This window comes from Malania oleifera, chromosome 10 (genome assembly GCF_029873635.1).
Source record: "Malania oleifera isolate guangnan ecotype guangnan chromosome 10, ASM2987363v1, whole genome shotgun sequence".
NCBI lineage: Eukaryota > Viridiplantae > Streptophyta > Magnoliopsida > Santalales > Ximeniaceae > Malania > Malania oleifera.
In genome coordinates this window covers 19,820,781-19,840,374 of record NC_080426.1, presented here as the reverse complement: position 1 = coordinate 19,840,374, position 19,594 = coordinate 19,820,781, and the positions used below count along the sequence as shown (strand labels likewise).

The window sequence follows — 19,594 nt, the reverse complement described above, 5'->3', positions numbered from 1 at the left end:
ATGGGAGTGCTTCATCCTATGTGGTGCTAGAGATCCTTCATACACATATATCTCACATGAGTATGTGTGGCACTTCATGCATCCACTCTGGAATGCAATACGAGATAAATGAAATTTTGAGCCTTCTAGTCTGATTAGTGTGCATGTGCAACAGGGGTTGAGCATTACATTTTGATTACTAAGCTTGAATAACATGTTTACCTAGTTGTCCTCTGTCATTCTCTATCTACTTTTCTATGACCTGCGACATCATAACCCTAAAAATATACTCTTGTTCTCTTAAACCTTAACTAACTGTTTCCCCACTATTACTACAGTAAAAGTAATACTTGCTGTCACAAACTTTAAGCCACATTTTTTCAAAGCTTCTGCAACTAGCAACCTTCGAAACCTTGCCATCAACCATCATTCATTTCCCGTCACCTTCCTTCTTCAAAAAATAAATAAATAAATAAAAAGTAATTAAAAAATCCCCCATAAGACTAGATTTCCTAAGACACAGATGCGCCAAGTTTAAGTGTCTTAAGAGATGGTCCATGGTTAACAAGGGTTCAGGATTATGAACATAGGGCCCATAAGTTTCAATTTAGCAAAAGGGATTTTTTACGACACTTGAAATATGGTAATATACAAATTTAAGAGGGAAGAAAAAAGAAGATGAAGAAAACTAATAAGATAAAGGATAAAAAAGGAAGAAACAAAAACTAGTCGATCAACCTTTTAATCATCAACCAAAAAAATTAGAGAACAAAAAAGGAAGTCTATTAAGAAAGAAAAAGAGAAAGTGCGAGCTAATGAGGACAAGAAGCCCTCAAGAGCAGGACTAGGAAAGAAAAGAATGAATATATATACACACACATACACACACACACACACACACACACACACACACTAGAACAATTCCTTCAAAAAAATTCTAGACATAGACTCTGACATTTTTTTTACATCAGTAAACACCTTATACAAGCTGGCTTCACTAGGACAGAGACAGACTCAAATTTCTCACATTAGAAAGTTTCTGAACATTTCTAATGGGCTAGATTGCAACCTGAGAAAAAGAGTTCAAACTGAACATGACGTAAAACCAAGCAAAGATTAAATAAAATTCAATTAAATCCAATCGAAACAAACATTTACAACCAAGCAACTAAAAAATACCCAAATATTCTAGTTTTCAGAATCAACAAATAATTCTCCTATGGGTTATTATAAACCCAGTGCAAAATACCACAAATAGACCAAAAGTTCCCATTCTTGTTTGTATCATGAGTTAATGCCAACCTAGTCAACACTCAATAGTGAACGAAGCATAAAAAAAATTAGTTAAGTAATACAAATCAGAAAACAAACGAAAAGATAACACTCAAGAAAATTATTCAAAATATCAAGCATAAATCAATACACACAAAGGTCTGAAAACCTATCTACTATTGCTGTTCATTTAAAACTCCACTCTGGAGCACATACGCAAAATAATGCGTAAAACAAAAAGAGAAGACAAACATATGAAGTATTCTATAATAAATCATGATTATTTTCAAACATCTCAAAAGCTTCATAAGCACAGCTATAAACATTACCTAAACCAAAGCTTTGTAATTGCAAATATTGACGCATAGAACTGATCAGAACAGATTTCACTAATTTGAATACTATGGACAAAGTGGCCGTTTTGTATCATTACAATTTTCAGTTTTTTGTGTTTGCTGCATCACAGTGAGAAAATAGGTGGTGACAATACATTGTTTGTGCCACAAGTCTTCAGTTTCAATTGTCAGTATTTTTCAGACAAGGGCAACATGCTTCTGTAGTATTTCAATATCCAAATTTTCTTTTGTAGATTAAATTATAGCCTACACAATTTTTCAAGAAAAAAATCAAATAAATTTCCATGTAAGTTAGAAATAAAATGAAATAAAAATATCCATAAATTTTCCTAAGTTTAGAAAAAGAAAAAAAAACTATCCAAAAAAATATTTTCACCATTTTTCAACCTTCATATACAATATGATTGTTCATGGAGTACTTAAAAAGTAAATTTAAAAATATAATAGCTAATTAAAATAATTAATTTTCATTTCATTTAATATTTTAAAAAAAATTTCTTTTGCATTTTCACTATTCTAATAATATTTAACGTTTGTTATTTGATCAAAGGCCGAAAATAGCATGAATTTAATAAGGTTCTTAATTTTTTTCAATTTTGGGAGGAAAAAATTTTTTTATCACAAAAGGAATATATTAAGAAAGAGAAGAAGAGATAATATTAGTGTAGGAGAGGACAACAGATCCTAATAACAGGAAAAACAAAAACAAAAATTAAAGAAAAAGGAAAAAATAACTAGCAAGCACTAATTAAGAGAACCTCGTTCCCTTCATAATTAATAGAGCTTTGAAGCCTTGCTGATTCCTGCTGACCTTTCACTTTTCTTTCAGCTCCATCCAATCAAATTTCATTTCCTCCAGGATCAGCCAACCACACTCCCATTCCGTGCAAAAGATTTTGGGCAGCAATCTTGCTTACTAATCTTCTCTGTAGGGGTACGAAGAATCCCATCCCTATGTTTACTCACAGCCATATTCTCACCCAAATGTCCTCAAAAATGGATACATTCTCTATAACCCTCAAGTGTAGAAGGAGCACATAAGAAGTGCATCCCATTGCATCAAGAGAAATCAGAAGCAAATCCAAATTTCCCAATTTTATTCAGCAATAGACCACTATCACAAACAAAGTCACTATCAAATTCACTATCCCTTTCCAAAATATCCCCCTATTTTTCTCCTTCTGATTACCTTATTTATTTATTTCAAACTTTGAGCAATTTTGGGATGACTAAGCATAAAAATTCCCAGCATCATCTACCTTTAAAAATTTGCCTCCCTGCATGTCTGGCAGTTCTTTACAAGCATATTTTCCTTGCCTTTCTGCTTCTTTGCTGATCACGCTCACCTTCTAACAGTAGCCATCTTACTTTTATTTACATTCTGTAAGTTCCCAGAATTATTAACGTTTTGACATGAATCATTGTTAACTCTCATCATTCTCACCTCCATGTTATTGAATCTTATGCTCCACCTGAGATAATCCCCCTTTTGTGTCTTTGACTACAAACTCCCTTCTCAAACCATTATACCCTTCCAAAAGACTCTTATGCTTTCCTTTTAATTCTTTGTTCTTACTATAAGAACTTCTTCGGCCTCCCCACTGCCTGAGCCCCACTGAAAGATTAACCATTTAAGTTTTCAATTTTCATATTTTGTTTCTGGTCTTTGTCTTCATATTTTGACAATGATGCCAAACAGTACCAAAGATTTTGTTTCTTATAGCTGATATGTAGGCTTTGACAATAGATTATATTATCTTCAGGGAAACCATTGGTTGCCTAATCAGAAGCTTCCCTTAATGTTCCCCTGCACTTCTCCATAAATGCTCAATATGCTTCTGTGCAATACAGATTTGAAATATTGATCGATAATTTTGAAAAGTTTTGAGATCGCCAACTAATCCAACATTCTCCTACAAAAAAAAATTCAGCAGATTAGCTTCCACGTGAAAGCTGTCCAGATAACTGAATAAGATAGAGAATAGCATGCAGCTAGCACATGCTAAGCTTTCTCTGCACTTTGTATGTAAATTGAGGCATCAAAATTATTTTTTTAGATAAGAGAAAGATTTTATTAATGATCGAACAAAGAACAATAAAAGAGGACAAGAAGTACTCAAATAACAAGACGTAACAACCAAAAAGATTACAAAAAAGCTGCCTTCCAATCCCTTTGAAGCCTGAAGCTTGGCCAGCAATAAACCCCAGAAGAATACAAATAAATGAGCCCAAAAGGAAGCAAAGCACACCATTGTATCCCATAGCAAACAATGAGTATACAACCCTTGAATGTTCTTGCATTCCTCTCAACGCCAAGGATAGAGAAAACCAAACCACTACATAGCTTGAGCCAAAACCTCCATACCTAACAAGCAAGAGATCTCCCATGTTCCAAAGCGCCACCCTAGAGAAAAGAGCATTCCAAAGATGAGTTGCAACCTGACAGTGGAGGAAAAGATGAGCATTTGATTCATTGGAGTCACAGCACATCAAGCACATGTCAGGACTGACAGATGCGTTTCAAAGTCATAGTCCAAACGAAGGTCCATATCTTCAAATAACCTTAGCCTTCCAAACAATATGGCTCCAAATAGAACAATTGGAAGAAGAGGATTTTAAGAGGTGTGAGAAGAAAGATTTTGAAGAAAATAAACCTGAAGAATCGCCCTCCTATACATCCCTTGTAAGGAGCAAAGTGATCCAACAAGCAAAGTGGTGAGCTCATCAACTTCTTTTTCATTGAGATTCTTGAAAAAAGTGAACTCCCACAAAAGAGAGCCGCCCCTTAGAAGAAAAGAATGAACTAATAGATGCATTGTGAAGAGAAGAAAGCTTAAACAACCGAGGCACCGTCATCTCCAAAGAGTCCTCACCCACCCAAACATCCTCTCAGAATGAACCCTACTATCAATACCAACATTCAAGCCTGCGAGAGGAAAGCACTAACATGCCACATAGGTAACAAACTTCTAGGGGCATGTATAAGAAATAATACCACTACCTCTAGTCACACACCCATTTCGATGGAGCTCATATTTACTCTTAATCATATTGTGCCATATGGAGCTCCTTCCAAGGGGAACCTCCATAACCATTTACCTAAAGAGATGTTTCGGAACATTACATTGCCAAGCCGCAGCTCCCCTTCTGATTTGGGTCTTCTAACGACCTCCCAAACTAGATACAGGATAAAGGAAATTGCGCATCAGCCTCTCAAGAGTCTTGGCTACATTGGGCACTCTACACAGAAAGTAAATCGGGATATTGTCTAGTGAAGCACTGGTGAGAGTGATGAAATGCAACCTCTAAGAGATAAAGATGCCCTCTTCCGCCCTTCCAGACTCCTATCCACCCTGTCGACATTGGGGTTCCAAAAGGCGGCAATTCAAGGGAAACACAACCTGCCAAGGTTTTATAACTCTCTAAATCCCCCTATCACCCAAATCAATTCTAGCAAGCCCACACCTAGACAAGTTGATCTTTAAACCTAAAATCCTTCCAAAGATTTTTAACAAGATAATGACTTCACAGAATTTTGCAACATTGTCTTCAAGAAACAGCATAGTATTGGTGAACTGAAGGTGAGACACCTCCACTTCCTCCCAACACAAAGACCTCTCATCACACCCAAGCCCTTAATGAGCATCTTGCTCAAGGTATGCACCGCTGAGGTAAACAAAAATAAAGACATGGTCCCCCCTTGCGTAAGCCCCCAAGTAGCCCTAACCCACTCTCTAGGTATGCCATTGACATTAACTGACAAATTTATTGGGCTTAGGCTGTTAAAGCTTGATATAAATTGTTGGCCCACAACCTAACAGCTTAAGCTTTTAGGTAAAGTGGTAATCTAACAAGCTAAGACCTTGGAGATAATCTTATAGAGGCTAGTGACAAGGTTAATGGGTTCAATTCCCTCACTCTCATAGATCTCTCCCTTTCCCGTTCTGCTAGAACCAAAATCACATTTTGAGTTGCCGTCATGCCACAAAGTGTCTATTAATGAAGAGTCTTCCAAAACCATGGATCTTTTAGAAGATGAGAGGGATAATTAGGTGGCCCAAGAACGCCTAGACAATTGTGTTGTTTTTAGATAATAAAACAAATATACTAAAATAACATAATTACAATGAAATGAAGATAAGAAATCCTCCAATTAAAAGCACAAAATAAAAAGAGGCAAAAAATAAAAAGAAAACAATTACATCAAAGCTGCTTTCCAATCCCTTGGAATATTGGAAAGCAAAAGACCCCCAAAAACCCCAAAAGAATGAGCCCAGAAAAAAGAAAGAAAAATATTTTTCTGCCAGAGCAGTCTTGAAGAGGTTTTTTATTTTTAAAAACTCGAGCATCCATTTCCAGCCACAGCAACCACAAAATTGTAAAAGCAGCCCAGTCCCAAAATATCCTCTCTTTCCTTCCTAGAGCCACAAAACTTCTTTTTTCAAAAAATTCTGAATTGTGGCTGGAGCCACCCAAGCCTCACCAAAATATGAAAACAAATTATTCCACACGCATCTTGCTACCTTGCAATGAATGAACAAATGGCTCACACTCTCATTAGACACATCACACAAATATCCGTATTAAGGGCTTTGTGGGCCTCCTTAATTGTAGCATATCGTTTGCATTGATCTTGCTAAGAATTATGATCCACATGAAGGCCTGGACTGTAAAAGGAATCTTTGCTTTCCAAACAGCTTTATGTAAGGGGAAAGGGCTAGGATTTGTGGACTTTATAAGATTGGAAAAGAAATACTTTGAAGAGAAAGACTCTGAAGCCTCCCCAATCCAAAGCCTCGTATCCCCCCCCCCCCCCCCCCCCCCCCAAAAAGTGAATTTGGCACAAAAGAATCTAGCACACTCAACAAAAGAGTTAACTCACCAACCTCTCTTTCATTGGACTTCTAAAGAAAAAAAAAATCCCAAGATAGAGAGCCCCCTCAAAAGAATAAAAAGCTGAAATTTGTGCGTTGTGAATAACGGACAGTCTAAACAAATGCAGCACCAACAGCTCCAACAAACACTCACCAACCCAAATGTCCTCCTAGAATTGAATTTTTTATCCACATACCAGCTTTAAACCAAGTAAGGGGAAAGAAAAGGCTAGCAACTTGGGACACAAACTTCCATGGACTCGCATGAGTGGCATTACCACTCCCTTTGGAATCCCATCTACTTTTATGTAATCATATTCTCTTTATTACCTTGTGCCATAGGTAATTAGATTCTAAGGGAAACCTCCATACCCATTTCCCTATTAAGGACATGTTCCTAGAAACCACATTAACAAGCTCCAAACCCCTCCCTAACTTAGGTCTCCAAACAACCTCCCAACTAACTAAATGGTACCTCTTATTCTCACCAACACCCAACCACAGAATATCACTCATAATCTTCTCCGCCTTCCCAACAACCCTAGATGAAATTTTGAAAAGGGATAAAAAATAAATAGGAATATTAGCTAACGAGGTGCTAATAAGAGTATTTTACCCCCTCGCGACAGACAAGCCCTCTTCCACCCCTCTAATATTCTACCCGCTCTCTCTATCACTGGGTTCCAAGAAACATCCGATAAAGGTTACCCCCTAATGAAATACCAAAATAGGACAAAGGCCAAGCCAAAGACTGATACCATCCTAAGGATCCAAAGATCTCAAGCTCCCTAATACTCAAATTAATGCCAACTATACCACTCTTAGACAAATTTATCTTCAGCCCTGGGATTTTCCCAAAAAATTCTAAGCAAAGTTAGAACCTTCGGGAATTTTTCAGCATTATTCTCGAGGAACAAGATAGTATCATCAGCAAACTAAAGATGAGACACCTCCACCCTCTCTCCTCCAATAGACAATCCATTAATAACCCTAGGTCCTAGGCATGAGAAATCATCCAACTAAGAAATCTACAACCAAAGTAAACAAAAATGGGGATAACAAGTCCCCTTGCCTTAAACCCAAAACTCTTTTTTCTGCATAACGTTCTCCAAAAAAACTTAATAACTGTCAGGCATTTTTCAAAATCAAATATAAAAACTGCTCACTTTTTGCCTCTCCTTCCTAGATCCTCTACCACCTCAATTGTACCAAAATTGCATCTAAGATTTGTCTATCTTTCACAAAAGCAAATTGGACTAATGACACCTTATCCCCCAACACCTCTCTCAACCTCCTTGAAAGAACCTTAGAAACACTAGTAACCAAGATAATGGGCTTAAAATCCTTCACCCTCTTGGACCTGTCCTTTTTCGAGATGAGAGTAATGAAAGTAGAGTCAATACTCTTGCACACCACTATCTCCCCTATGAAACTCATCGAAAAACTTCATAATGTCATGTTTCATCACTTCCCATCTATCCTAGAATTAAGCCATTGTGAAGCCATTAGGACCTAGACCACCTGGTGCTTTATCTCTATCCATATCAAAAAATGATCTTCTCACTTCCTCCAAGACCAAAGGTCTTTCTACCCAATTAGCTTGCTCAACCCCAATAGGACTCCAATCTAACTTGTCCACCATTAACATGTTCCTGCAATCCTTGTTAGACAAATCTTTAAGAAAATTAGTAATCTCGGCCCCAATTTGCTTATTATCTCTCACCACCCTCCCTGTCTCTATCTCTAGCTCCTTAATAAGACTTTTCCTCCTCCTCCCATTGGCCACCCTATGAAAAAGCATTGAATTACAGTCCCACTCTCTAACCCAGCTAACACATGATTTTTTCTGCCAACTTCTCTCTTCCCACAATAGGAGCACCTCATGAACATTATTAAGGCAAACTCTTTTCTTTATATCTTCCTCCCCTAAAAGGCCACACTTCAACCTATCCAAATTTCTTATCCTCCAAATTATTGTTTTTTCTTTCCTTAATATCCCCAAACACTTCTTTATTCCATCTCAAGTCTACATTTGACAAAATTCAGCTTCCTCATAAGCTTAAAACCTTCCCACACTGGAGAAAACACTCTTTCCATCAAGTTCCAATTATATCACCAAAAGAAGGGTGAGAAAGCCACATACTCAAACCTAGAATGTGTCAAGCCAGACTAAATAGGATTAGAATCCAAAAGAATTAGGCAATGATTAGAGGTAGGTCTTACTAACACCTCTTGCACAAGATTCAAAAATAAATCTTCCCAAGAATCAGTAAAAAGAAATCTATCAATACAAGTCGATGCTTGTCTATCCCCACTAGGCATCCAAGTAAAGCTACCATTATTCAAAGGGACATCTCTCAAACTACTATCCCTAATGAAAAATTCAAAACTTCTGATGGTACTCGTCACCCTTAATCCCCCATACATCTCCCTTGCAGTTCTAATAACATTGAAATCACCCCCTGCCACCCAACAGTGACTGCAAAGCCCATACAAGCTAGCCAACTCTTCTAAAAAAACCAGTCCTAGTGGAGTGTAATCAAGGTCTTAAATTTCGATTTCGACTCAAATTTCAAAGCTCCAAAAGTACGGAAATTTCGACGGAAATTTCGATTTCGATGTCGATTTGAAAAAATAACGGAAACTAGTAGTAAAGCATGGAATTCTTTGTAAAACTTTAGAAATGGTTAACAAACATAAAAATATAAGTTTTAAGACTAATATATTACAAATTAAATACATCTATGTTTTATATGAGGTGGAAAAGTTGTAAAATAGTACGTGTATCAAACATGTTTGTAAGATAATGTACATTAAACATATTCAATTAATGCAAATGAAATTCATAAATCATTTAAATATTATATATTATATAAATATTGATAATTTAGACATGAATGGTTAAATAAAATATTACTATAAGTTTATTTTTTTCATATAATTTCAAAAGCACTTGTGATAACCTTTTGTTTCAATAAAATAAATTAAAAGAAAATTTTCACTTCACTCTCGAGGTTTCGATAAATTTCGACAAATTTTACTAAATTTTTTAGGTTTCGATAAATTTCGGATGATTCGTTGAGATTTCGACAGAAATTATGCAAGATGGAAATCGACTGCCATTTTGATTTCGAGGGTGACGGAAATTTCGACAGTTTCGCGGAAATTTAAGACCATGAGTGTAATGTAGGGCCATATACAGAAGTAAACCACCAATCTCCGACCCCCTTGATCTCAAGTAGTATTGGTAGATACCCAATCCTTAAAACCAGTATCCCAAATAATCCTAAAAAAAAAAAAGGAATCATCCTCACCTAATTTATACTCTTGTAAAAACAAAACATTAGGGTTCACTATATTCACTAGGTCTAACAACTCTTCTCTTGTCTAACCCCCCCTCGATCTCTAAAGTTCCAAAATAACATCTTCATTTGATAACACTACCAACCCCCAAGCACCTACCCCCTTTCTCGAAGTTCATTGAGGTCGCTAAACTAACTAATTCTTTACTCAATTTATTAGATTTCTTTCTCTCCCCTATCCCCTCCTTCTTAAGTCTAACCAATCCCCAGAGGGAGCTGTCGAGGAGAAAACCAAATCATCAAGAAGTTCTTGGGCCACTTGATTCTCTCATCCCCCAATAGATCAACAATATTTTGGTCTTCCTTAGATTCTAATTCCTTATGGCATTTTAGTAAATCAGAGTAAATACAGGAAGACACAAAATTATAATGGTTACCTGTGGGAATTGTAAAGTTCCCCACAGTTACCCCTGGATCGTTGATTCCCAAATCCTTATTCAATGAATAGTCATTTAGAATGGAAGTAGAAGGTTTGGATTTTTTGGAAGAATAAGAATCTTTAATAGTTGTGGATAGGCTAATTCCTTTTAAGTTCCCTACAGTACCGTCCACCTTGTCTCTTTCTTCAACTTCTCTCTACAATTTATCAATTAACAATTCATCAACTTCAAGATCTAAAACGGAAATTGACTCCTCCCCATCATTCGTGAACTCAAACAAGTTGTTTTTTTTATTCCAAGAGTCAATAACCTCTTTTCCTTTTACCTTTTCACAAAAACCTTCCTCTCCCATCTTCATCTTCACCTGTTCATATGCTTCCAACAATCTTTTCAATAACATTGACCGTTTCTCAGACACAATCAAAGCCTCTTCCATTTCACTATCTAGCACCTTTTTGCCGCATCTCTAGTTATCCCTCTTGTCTCTTGTTCTCCTTTTTCTTCTTCGTCATTTTGTAATTCCTTCAACTGAATTGTTGATCTCTTTTCCTTCTCATTTTTAAGGGCCCAAAAGAAACATTCACGTGAAGACGAGGGCTCCTATCCAAAAAATAGTACAAAAGCCTAAATACCTCCCAACCCAACAAAACCATGATCTGTGTAAATTTTTGTTTGGGCCTTAACAGAGTCCACTTCTATCCCTCTTCTCAATACTTAACAGTAGGTAAGTAGGTTGCACCTCCAATGTTGAGCTTAGATTTTTCTGATTTAAGCCCAATTAAATTATTCATTCCGGACCAATTAAAGTTAGACCAACCATAATTATTCTTATAGATCCATTTAATACCTTCATCTCTTCTAACCATACTAGACTTGCCATAAAAAGATCTTCCCCTGTAATTACACTCATTTTAGTGATTATATCCAGAATTCCAACGCTGAAATAACCTTCCCTATATCCATATTATATTGATGTAACCTAGAATTCCAACACTGAGATCTATCCTTGATGATAGAGAATTAGGTTGAGGGTTGGTGATTTGGGGAGAGGAAGATGGCTAAGATATTAAGCAAGGAGTTGGATAGGTTGGTATATTTGGCTAAATGCAACAAGGGAGGCAAGTCATTGAGAGTCCTTAGCAACATACAATGAATAAAGATTAGGAATAAAGTCATTGATCCTTTCCCTCTTCGAAGCATCTGGGACCTTAGGAATAAAGATTGGATGGTCTTCCCTTTGGCCAAGGCAGATGGGAGTCAAATCATGGCTTAGGACATAAGGATTGCATACTTTAAAAATTGTCTTGTGGTGTTATCCTTTTTGTCATTCTCATTAGAGATAAAGGTCTCACCATCTCAGGGAGTGGCGGTTGTTGATATTTATGTTGGATGTTTCAATTTTAAAAAAAAAAAAAATTATTTATTCAATAAATATTATATAACAATCGTCAATTTTATTTTAATTAAGTATACGTTAAATTTAATATATTTGTTTTAATGTTTTTAAATATTAACTACTACTTTAATGGTTTCGTATTTATGATGTTAGAAGTTATACTTAATTTTACCAACATAAATTGTAATCTAACTTCATTTCAAGATACGTCTTTTTCTTCTTCGAATAACTTTATCTTTTACTCTTTTTCGAGATTTATATTTTGTTAGGTAACTAAACGACACTGCATCTCCTATAAATCTAGTATTTGTGAGTGCATACAAAACCGAGCCAGCTGAGTAATCCTGGAGGTCGCGCACGCTGTGACTATATGCACCGAAAAATGTTCTCTGTAAGCATGAAATCCGCTTTAAGGAAAGTGGTCCTTCCACGCCTCAGCTTCTAATAAGTATTTATATATTTTATTTAATATTAATTTTATTAGTAAATATTTTTCCTTCTGTTATGTTTCCAACAATCTTAAAGCCAATTTCATTTTAGCACAATGTGAACAAGGCAAGTAGTAACATATTTTTCTTGCATACGTGAAACTTACATCTAACCATCTTGTCCTAATTTGTTGGGTTGAGTTTTGGTGCTTTGGTCGGGCCATAAATGTCATATTGATGATCAAGGCAATTTGTTATTTGATGCAATCATGATCTGCTGAAGTTGGTAAGAAATGTGTGGATCAAGTAAAGTGTTGATAAAGTAATGTGTTTGTTCCTTTGCTTAATAACATGATATAATCACCATCTCTTTCACTATTATTTAACTTAAATTAGCCCCTTGGAGTTTTGATTTTATTTTTGATTTGAACTTTTTACAATTACAACCCGTTAAATTGATATTATTTATATTTACTAGAAGTTTAAATGATATTTTCTTTTCCCATTTGTGTGTTGCACAACTTTGGGGGAATCAAACAAGAATATTGGAGTTGATGGCAAAATCAATTGCAAATAATGTCACAAATATTGTAGAAATTTTAGATCATTCATCTGCAAAGCAATTTTAGTAAAATTGCATTTAGTTTATTTATTTTGTCAAAAATGCTTTTAATTTGGTGTATGTTGGGTAGCTTCATTTTATTCTAAAATCGCTGACTGAGGTTTGGGATGTGGAAGTGATTCAGTTAAGCAAGAGTGTTTGACTTCTCCAATCTGCTTCATTAACATGTTCAATTTTTTTGATTGCTCCGTCTCATTTGCATTTTCACCCAATTCTTATGAATTGTTAAAACCTTCATACCTATCGTTTGGGTTGATTTATTTGAAAATACTTGCATGATTTGTAAACCAAATCCAAGTTCATTTATGAAGACTTTAAATGGTAATAATGCTTTGAGAGTGTCAAATAATTGTTGGTTATGTAAAAGAACTCATCTAAATAATTGTTGGTTATGTAAAAGAACTCCATCTATTACTAAGCATAGAGATAGTAATCATCAAGCTCAAATATTGTTACCATCAATGGGTGAAGCATGCATTTCAAGGGGGCAAAAATATGGTTATATAACTCTTGTGAGTTTCTAAATTTTTTTCATTTTTTAAATTTCTTTTTGGGACCCTGTTTTCCTTATTCAAGCTGATGGTAAATTTGTTTATAAAATGGGGGAAAACCTCTTTGGATTATGAGGTTTTCTCTATAAATCACAACCTAATTAACAGTGGGGTTTATAGTAATATAAGAACTTATGCGCTCCCCACTATTTTTATGACTTGTTTTTAAATGGTGGAAGCATGTGTGCATAAATGAACTAACATTATTCTTGAATTGATTTTATTATGAATGCTCCAGCCAATGTACATGGACAGTGTACATGTATTAACTATTTTTCCTATAATGAGGCAAATTCTCATAAGTCACACAAATTTATTATCTTTAATTGTGGCAGGTATCCAATGTGCTTTTTGTTATTCTTGTTCATTCGTGAAAATGTGTGATGATGCATAAACATGCAGATAAATATATATATATATATGCTCCATGATTGTCATTAATGATTTTTATGCCTTTAAGAGGTAAATTAATAGGTGCAAATAAGGCATAATACATGGAAGCAATGGTGTGGGGATGAAGTCACTTAGCCACAAAATGGCATGGAGAAATTAAAGTGTAAACACACATAGGTGTGTAAATTATTTAATTTTGTGGTGCATTATCCAAGTGGATAATAGACACATAGCCATAATATTGCCATTGGTTAGCGTACCTATGGACTAACCTGAACTAATTGAATAATCAAATTGGGCTATTATTAGTGTGATTACAAAAATGTGGGCAGTATCAATATGATCAAAATATGAGAATTGAGAAAAAACTATTGATTAATGATTTCCTTAACTAAAGGACTAGCTAAAAATCTATATAAACATTGAGGGGGATGTGTCTTAAGCCCTTAATATAAACTATTAATAATGGCAACCCAACCTATGTGATTGAAGATCCCATGAACTAGATTCAATGAATAAAAAACAAGTCATTGAGTAGTTTGGTGAGCATTATTATTTGTTTTGATCATCCCTATGGTGTTTTGAATGGTGCAACTGTAACGATTGTGAGGTTGAGTTTATCTCTTAATAAATCCATAGCCTTTTATTAGGTGGTGTGTTTAGTTACAATTACACACTTTGCTACTTTTACCTATGTAAGTGGGGAAGTGGGGCTGCTTCCTAAGAAAGTTTACTGGGCTAAAACTTTCTGGAGCACTCATGAATATCCAGGTATGGTGCATGGCCTAAATGTACCAACCCACAAGAGTTTTGCATCTAGAGATGTTATGTGATTGATATGTTTATAGTGTTACACTAAAATAATTTGGTTCAAGAATTTAATATCCACCAAGTTCTTGTAACTCATAACATATTTTCTCTACGTGCAATTCAAACCAAAGGGTATTGTCACCCAATGCATTACATCTCATAATTACTCAACGCTGATTTTATCTTTCTTTGATTTTTTTAATTTGAACCATGTGGAGGATTGTTGATATTTATGTTGGAAGTTTCAAATTAAATATATATATATATTTAATAAATATTATATAACAATTGTTGGTTTTATTTTAATTAAGTATATGTTAAATTTAATATATTAGCTTTAATGTTTTTTAATATTAACTACTACTTTAACGATTTCATATTTATGTTGCTAGAAGTTATAATTAATTTTACCTATATAAATTGTGATCCAGCTTCATTTCAAGACATGGTCTTTTCTTCTTTGAATAACTTTGTCTTTTACTCTTTCTCGAGATCTATATTTTGTTGAGTAACTAAACGACACTACATCTCCTATAACTCTAGTGTTTGTGAGTGCACAAAAAACTGAGCCAACTAAGTAATCTTGTAGGTCTTGCGCGCAATGACTATATGCATTGAGAAATGTTCTCCGTGGGCGCAAAATCGGCTTTAACGACAATCATCCTTCCAAGCCTCAGCTTCTGATAAGTATCTATATTTTTATTTAATATTGATTTTATTAGTAGATATTTTCCCTTGCAACATATTTCCAACAATGGTTCACGTTAGTTAATGCTCCTAACTTATCCTCCTTGAGAAACCCTTTCTTGGATGAGTTAGTTGGTGGTAAGAAATTTGCGAATGCATACAATTATCATGTTAAAGAGAGGAAATTATAAACACCCTAATTCAACTCCCACAATTTTTTCAGCAACTTGTGCTGCCAAAAAGGCACAGAGAAGGCTCGGTTGCCATAGGAGAAAAGGTTCATTCAAATAGCATTTTCAGGCATAACTAAAAAATTCAACAAGCAATGTTGAAAGGAGAAAAAGTTATCTAGGTTGTTACAATTCTTTTAACCCTAGCTGCAAATATATTATAAGAGATAAAAATATTGACTCCAACTACAAACTTATAATCAAGTTGAAGTGGGAAGGCAAAAGAAGATTTGAACTACAAACTTGTGATCAAGTTGAATTGGGAAGATAGAAGAAGATTTGAAATTTTTAGCTATTCAACAATTTTAGGGCTTTTTTCTGTGAAATTAATTATTAAATGAGCTAATCTTATTTTCCATATATTTATTTCCTTTTTCTCAACGATTTTTTTTTTCAGTTTCTTATTTATCAGCATCCAAGAAAAAGCCTATTGATTGTAACTAGTCTATAAATTCATCAAACTTTATTTTGCCACAAACATGATCAATTAAATGTTTCATACTCAATCGACACAAAAGATTGCTAGAATGGATGTGAGATAAGAAAGGTAAAAAATGCAGTAGATCCCATATGATAGGAAGAAGAATTTTGGTTAGGAGAAAAAGCATAGCATGTAGGCATGGTAGTATGGCACAGCACTTCACCTCTGCCACCATAGACAAGCAACCGTTTCTCCAGCATAGTGGCTGTATGCCCACATCGAGGTGGTGGCAATGATCCAGAAATTGATAGCTCTGTCCACTCCAGTGATACTGTTTACACAACAGGTGAACAACATACTAATCACTTAAGGTATTGAATATAACATTGTGTTTGTAAGTATGACAGAAAAGGGGAAAAAAAAAAAAAGAAACTCAAAGTTATAGAGCAAATTATACTTGTGTCCAAGACATAAACATCTGACAACCACTTTTTACCATCCCAGCCACCAAACCTATATTCAATTGGAGTTAGCTTAAAGTTACAAGTAGAAGTGTTGAACAAACAAAAATATCAGTTGTTAATCAAGGATGCAACTATTAATACCCACATAACAATTTTCCGGTTTCCTATAGCTGAAGCAGCTGCAAAATCCCTTGGTGAAGGTAAATCACCAAAACTGGTCAGCTCTGTCCACTGCCATATATCTGGAACAGGTATTCAATCAAGTAGTCCTCTAAAAGAGACAAGCATGGAAACTAAGGAAATACTAAGGCATGCAATAGATTATACTACTATTCATCACAATTCATCAACTAAAAGAAAAGAATAATGTTACAAGACCCTTACCAGTATCCAAGACCCAAAAGTCACCCAACCTGAAAACCCGCTTCATTGTCAATTATGCATACAAGTTTCATCAAGATAAGATAAAGAACTTGCCTGACTGTGCACAAACCTTTTGCCACCAGAGCGGCCACCAAAGATGAACATATGACAATCAATTGCAACAGAAACATGAAATGCTCGTGGGTTAGGCCCCACTTGACCATCGTAGCCATTCCCAGTGCACTCTGGCTGAAACCACAACCTGTTCTCTGAAATATTAAGTAACAATTTCATGAAAACAACTTTTAAATCAAGACTAATATCTGCAAGGTATTGCTTCTCATAATAGCAATGCAGCATGTTCAATGCTAATCTCGTGCAATACTAATTCAACAATGCAAAACTATGGTAATTCAAAAACTCATTGAAATTACTATATCAAAGTTATCATAATTTCTTTGTTAAGTGGATGCGGCACTCAAAAAAAAACTTGCATTTTCAGCATAAACACAAGTTGTTAGACATGGCAAGTCATCAAAATTCAAGATCAAGACACAAGTTGCCTGTGTTTCATACTCATTCCTTTAAACATGCATATTTATCATTGATAAATCTGTCACAATTCCGAAAGTACCAGATAATTAATAATTAGAAAATAACAACTTTGCATTAATTTCTTCAACATAGGGAATAATCACTTATCATTTTTATAAGATTTTGAAATTTATGAATGTGGAACAAATGGAAAGTAACCCAAAGAGAGTGATGTGTGATCCTAATTAACACAATTTTCTTTTTACCTTTGTAAAATCTTCACAGATTTATAAAATTGTTCAACATATATAACAGCAGAAAAGTAAATATAAATGAATTTGATGTCTAGGGTTCAGCATATTACAACTCCAATGTGAAACATATTTACAGGTAAGCATGACGTTGGTAAAAAAAAATAAAAAATCAATGCCGAATTAAGTTCAACATTGCAACTTAATATTACAATTAAGATTCATACTTATGTGATATCAAATGGAAGTATCATGGAACATTTTTTGCTGCTTTAATTTGATTCTAAACATTAATGCACCAGATTTTGGTCAATTGGCCAGTTCCTCAAGGGTTATCAGGTTCTCCCACATTTTTCCTTTACTTCTCTCCAAACTTTCCATGATTGTTTAATGCCGTATCGAAGGCAAATGAGGGTGACTATTTAAACAAGAAGCAAACCCAGCTACGACCATATACTCTATTCAAAATAAAAATGAGAAGATGATTACGACTTACAAATTTACATTATAATAGATCAAACAATTTACTCATACAAGATATGGTAAAATGGAGTGATTGGGAATTGTTACGAGCAGAGCCTTTACAATCTCCAATCAATCCATAAAACACAACACATAGATGACCAGGGCACATGTTTCTGTGCTACTAAAATACTGCCTGGTCTTGACTGTTGGAGAGCTCATTACTCAGTAAATAGTAATCACTAGTTGTGCAACACATTGAAACAATAGGATGGTCACATATCGTCCATCTTTGTGAGGTACATTTCTACTCAACTTCAACAACTCAAGTACTCAACACACACTCATAATTGCAAAAGTTGTGTACTTTAATCCAAATCAAGTATCACGAATTCAATTCTTAATCTCCTAATTATTCAAGCAAATTTCAATGAGTTGAAGCTTGCTAGCGACCCCATTATTAGACTAAATTTTAGTCAACGAATCTTAAAACTGCCATCATTCCAAAAAAAAAAAATGGGAAACTATCTTTAGTTCCTACCGAAATAGTAAGCTATCATTAGATACTGGCTTTCTTCAAAACAATACAGCCAATAATCTCCTCCTCAAATTTAAAATAAAATTTAAAAGTCATATAATTTTTTTTTAAAGCACTCGCACATTCTTCTGATCACTAGTGACCAATATAAAACCAGGATATACCAGAAAATAATTTCAACGTTTTTAGACAGATCCACGAAAAAAACGAATCTGGAACAGTAATCAATACCAGAACATGGGGAAAACTCCAGCCAATTAAATCAATATCAAACAAGTAAAAAAAAAAGTATAGACAGGTAAGAGTACCAGTGTCGAAAACAGGGAAAAAAAAAAAGTATAGATAGAGTACCAGTGTCGAAAACAGCCATGTCGCTGAGAAATCTTTTGTCGACGAAGCCACCGAAAACGACGACCTTCGATTTGCCGACATTGACGGCAGTGTGACCACTGCGAATTGAAAATACAGTATATGAAAACCAATACAAGAAATTCATCGAACTCCGAGAGAGAAAGAGATAATTGCCTTCGAGGTTGAGGAAGTGTTCCGCGGACTTCCGGAGACGACGCCCGAACCCAGTAATGCATCTCTCGCTCTAACTCTCAGTCTCTCTCTCTTCCCCTGTTATGTCGTCGGCCGTCCTGCCAACGCGGAAGGGAGCAAAGCAGCGGAGAGGAAAAAGTGAAAAACGTTCTCAGTTACCTCAGTTTGAAGACAAATGGCCAGATAGAGAATAACGGCCACGATTCATCCACGTTGCCTACGTCCCCAGTACAACAAAACGCAGCGTTTTGGGCCAAAAATAATTATTAAACTGTCTCTCCTGCATGATCTGCATCCATCTGATCTCGAACCCTTTTTCTGTCCCCGAAAATTGAAAATTGAAAATTGAAAATTGTTTGAATCATATCCTCCCAAAATCTAAAGAGCTGACGGGCCATGTAGGTATTACCATTAAAAATTTGAGAAACAAAAAATCAAAATCAAAATCAAAATCAAAAATCAAAAATCATAAGCAGAAATTAAAAACTATAAACCAAGAACATGCTTGATTAATATTTATAAATTAATACAAATTTAAAATTTTAATTAATAATATTCACTTTCATCTTTGCAATAAAATTACAAATAATACACATTAAAAATTTATTATTACAAAAAAATTATTATAATTATTTTATTTAATTATCCTACTTTTAAATTTTGCTTTAAAATAAAAAC

At 34.8% G+C, this 19,594-nt stretch overlaps 1 protein-coding gene across 3 annotated transcripts in view; it reads right to left on the bottom strand.

Moving 5' to 3' along the window:
* Positions 1 to 19,075, bottom strand: part of LOC131165467 (protein GLUTELIN PRECURSOR ACCUMULATION 3) — a 49,042-nt gene extending 29,967 nt beyond the window's left edge. For 2 of the 3 annotated variants that reach the window (XR_009139582.1, XM_058123316.1), the window contains exons 1-7: positions 18,899 to 19,065; positions 18,725 to 18,822; positions 16,719 to 16,857; positions 16,610 to 16,638; positions 16,371 to 16,467; positions 16,219 to 16,274; positions 15,985 to 16,092 (exon numbers count right to left, since the gene is read on the bottom strand). Coding sequence is in view for 2 of the 3 variants with exons in the window: in XM_058123316.1 (XP_057979299.1) it covers positions 15,985 to 16,092; positions 16,219 to 16,274; positions 16,371 to 16,467; positions 16,610 to 16,638; positions 16,719 to 16,857; positions 18,725 to 18,822; positions 18,899 to 18,960 (589 nt within the window). In the remaining variant the exon portion in view is untranslated. Of the gene's footprint in view, positions 1 to 15,984; positions 16,093 to 16,218; positions 16,275 to 16,370; positions 16,468 to 16,609; positions 16,639 to 16,718; positions 16,858 to 18,724; positions 18,823 to 18,898 lie in introns of all 3 variants that reach the window. The other variant, XM_058123315.1, reaches the window with a different exon arrangement.
* Positions 19,076 to 19,594: the final 519 nt, after the last annotated feature.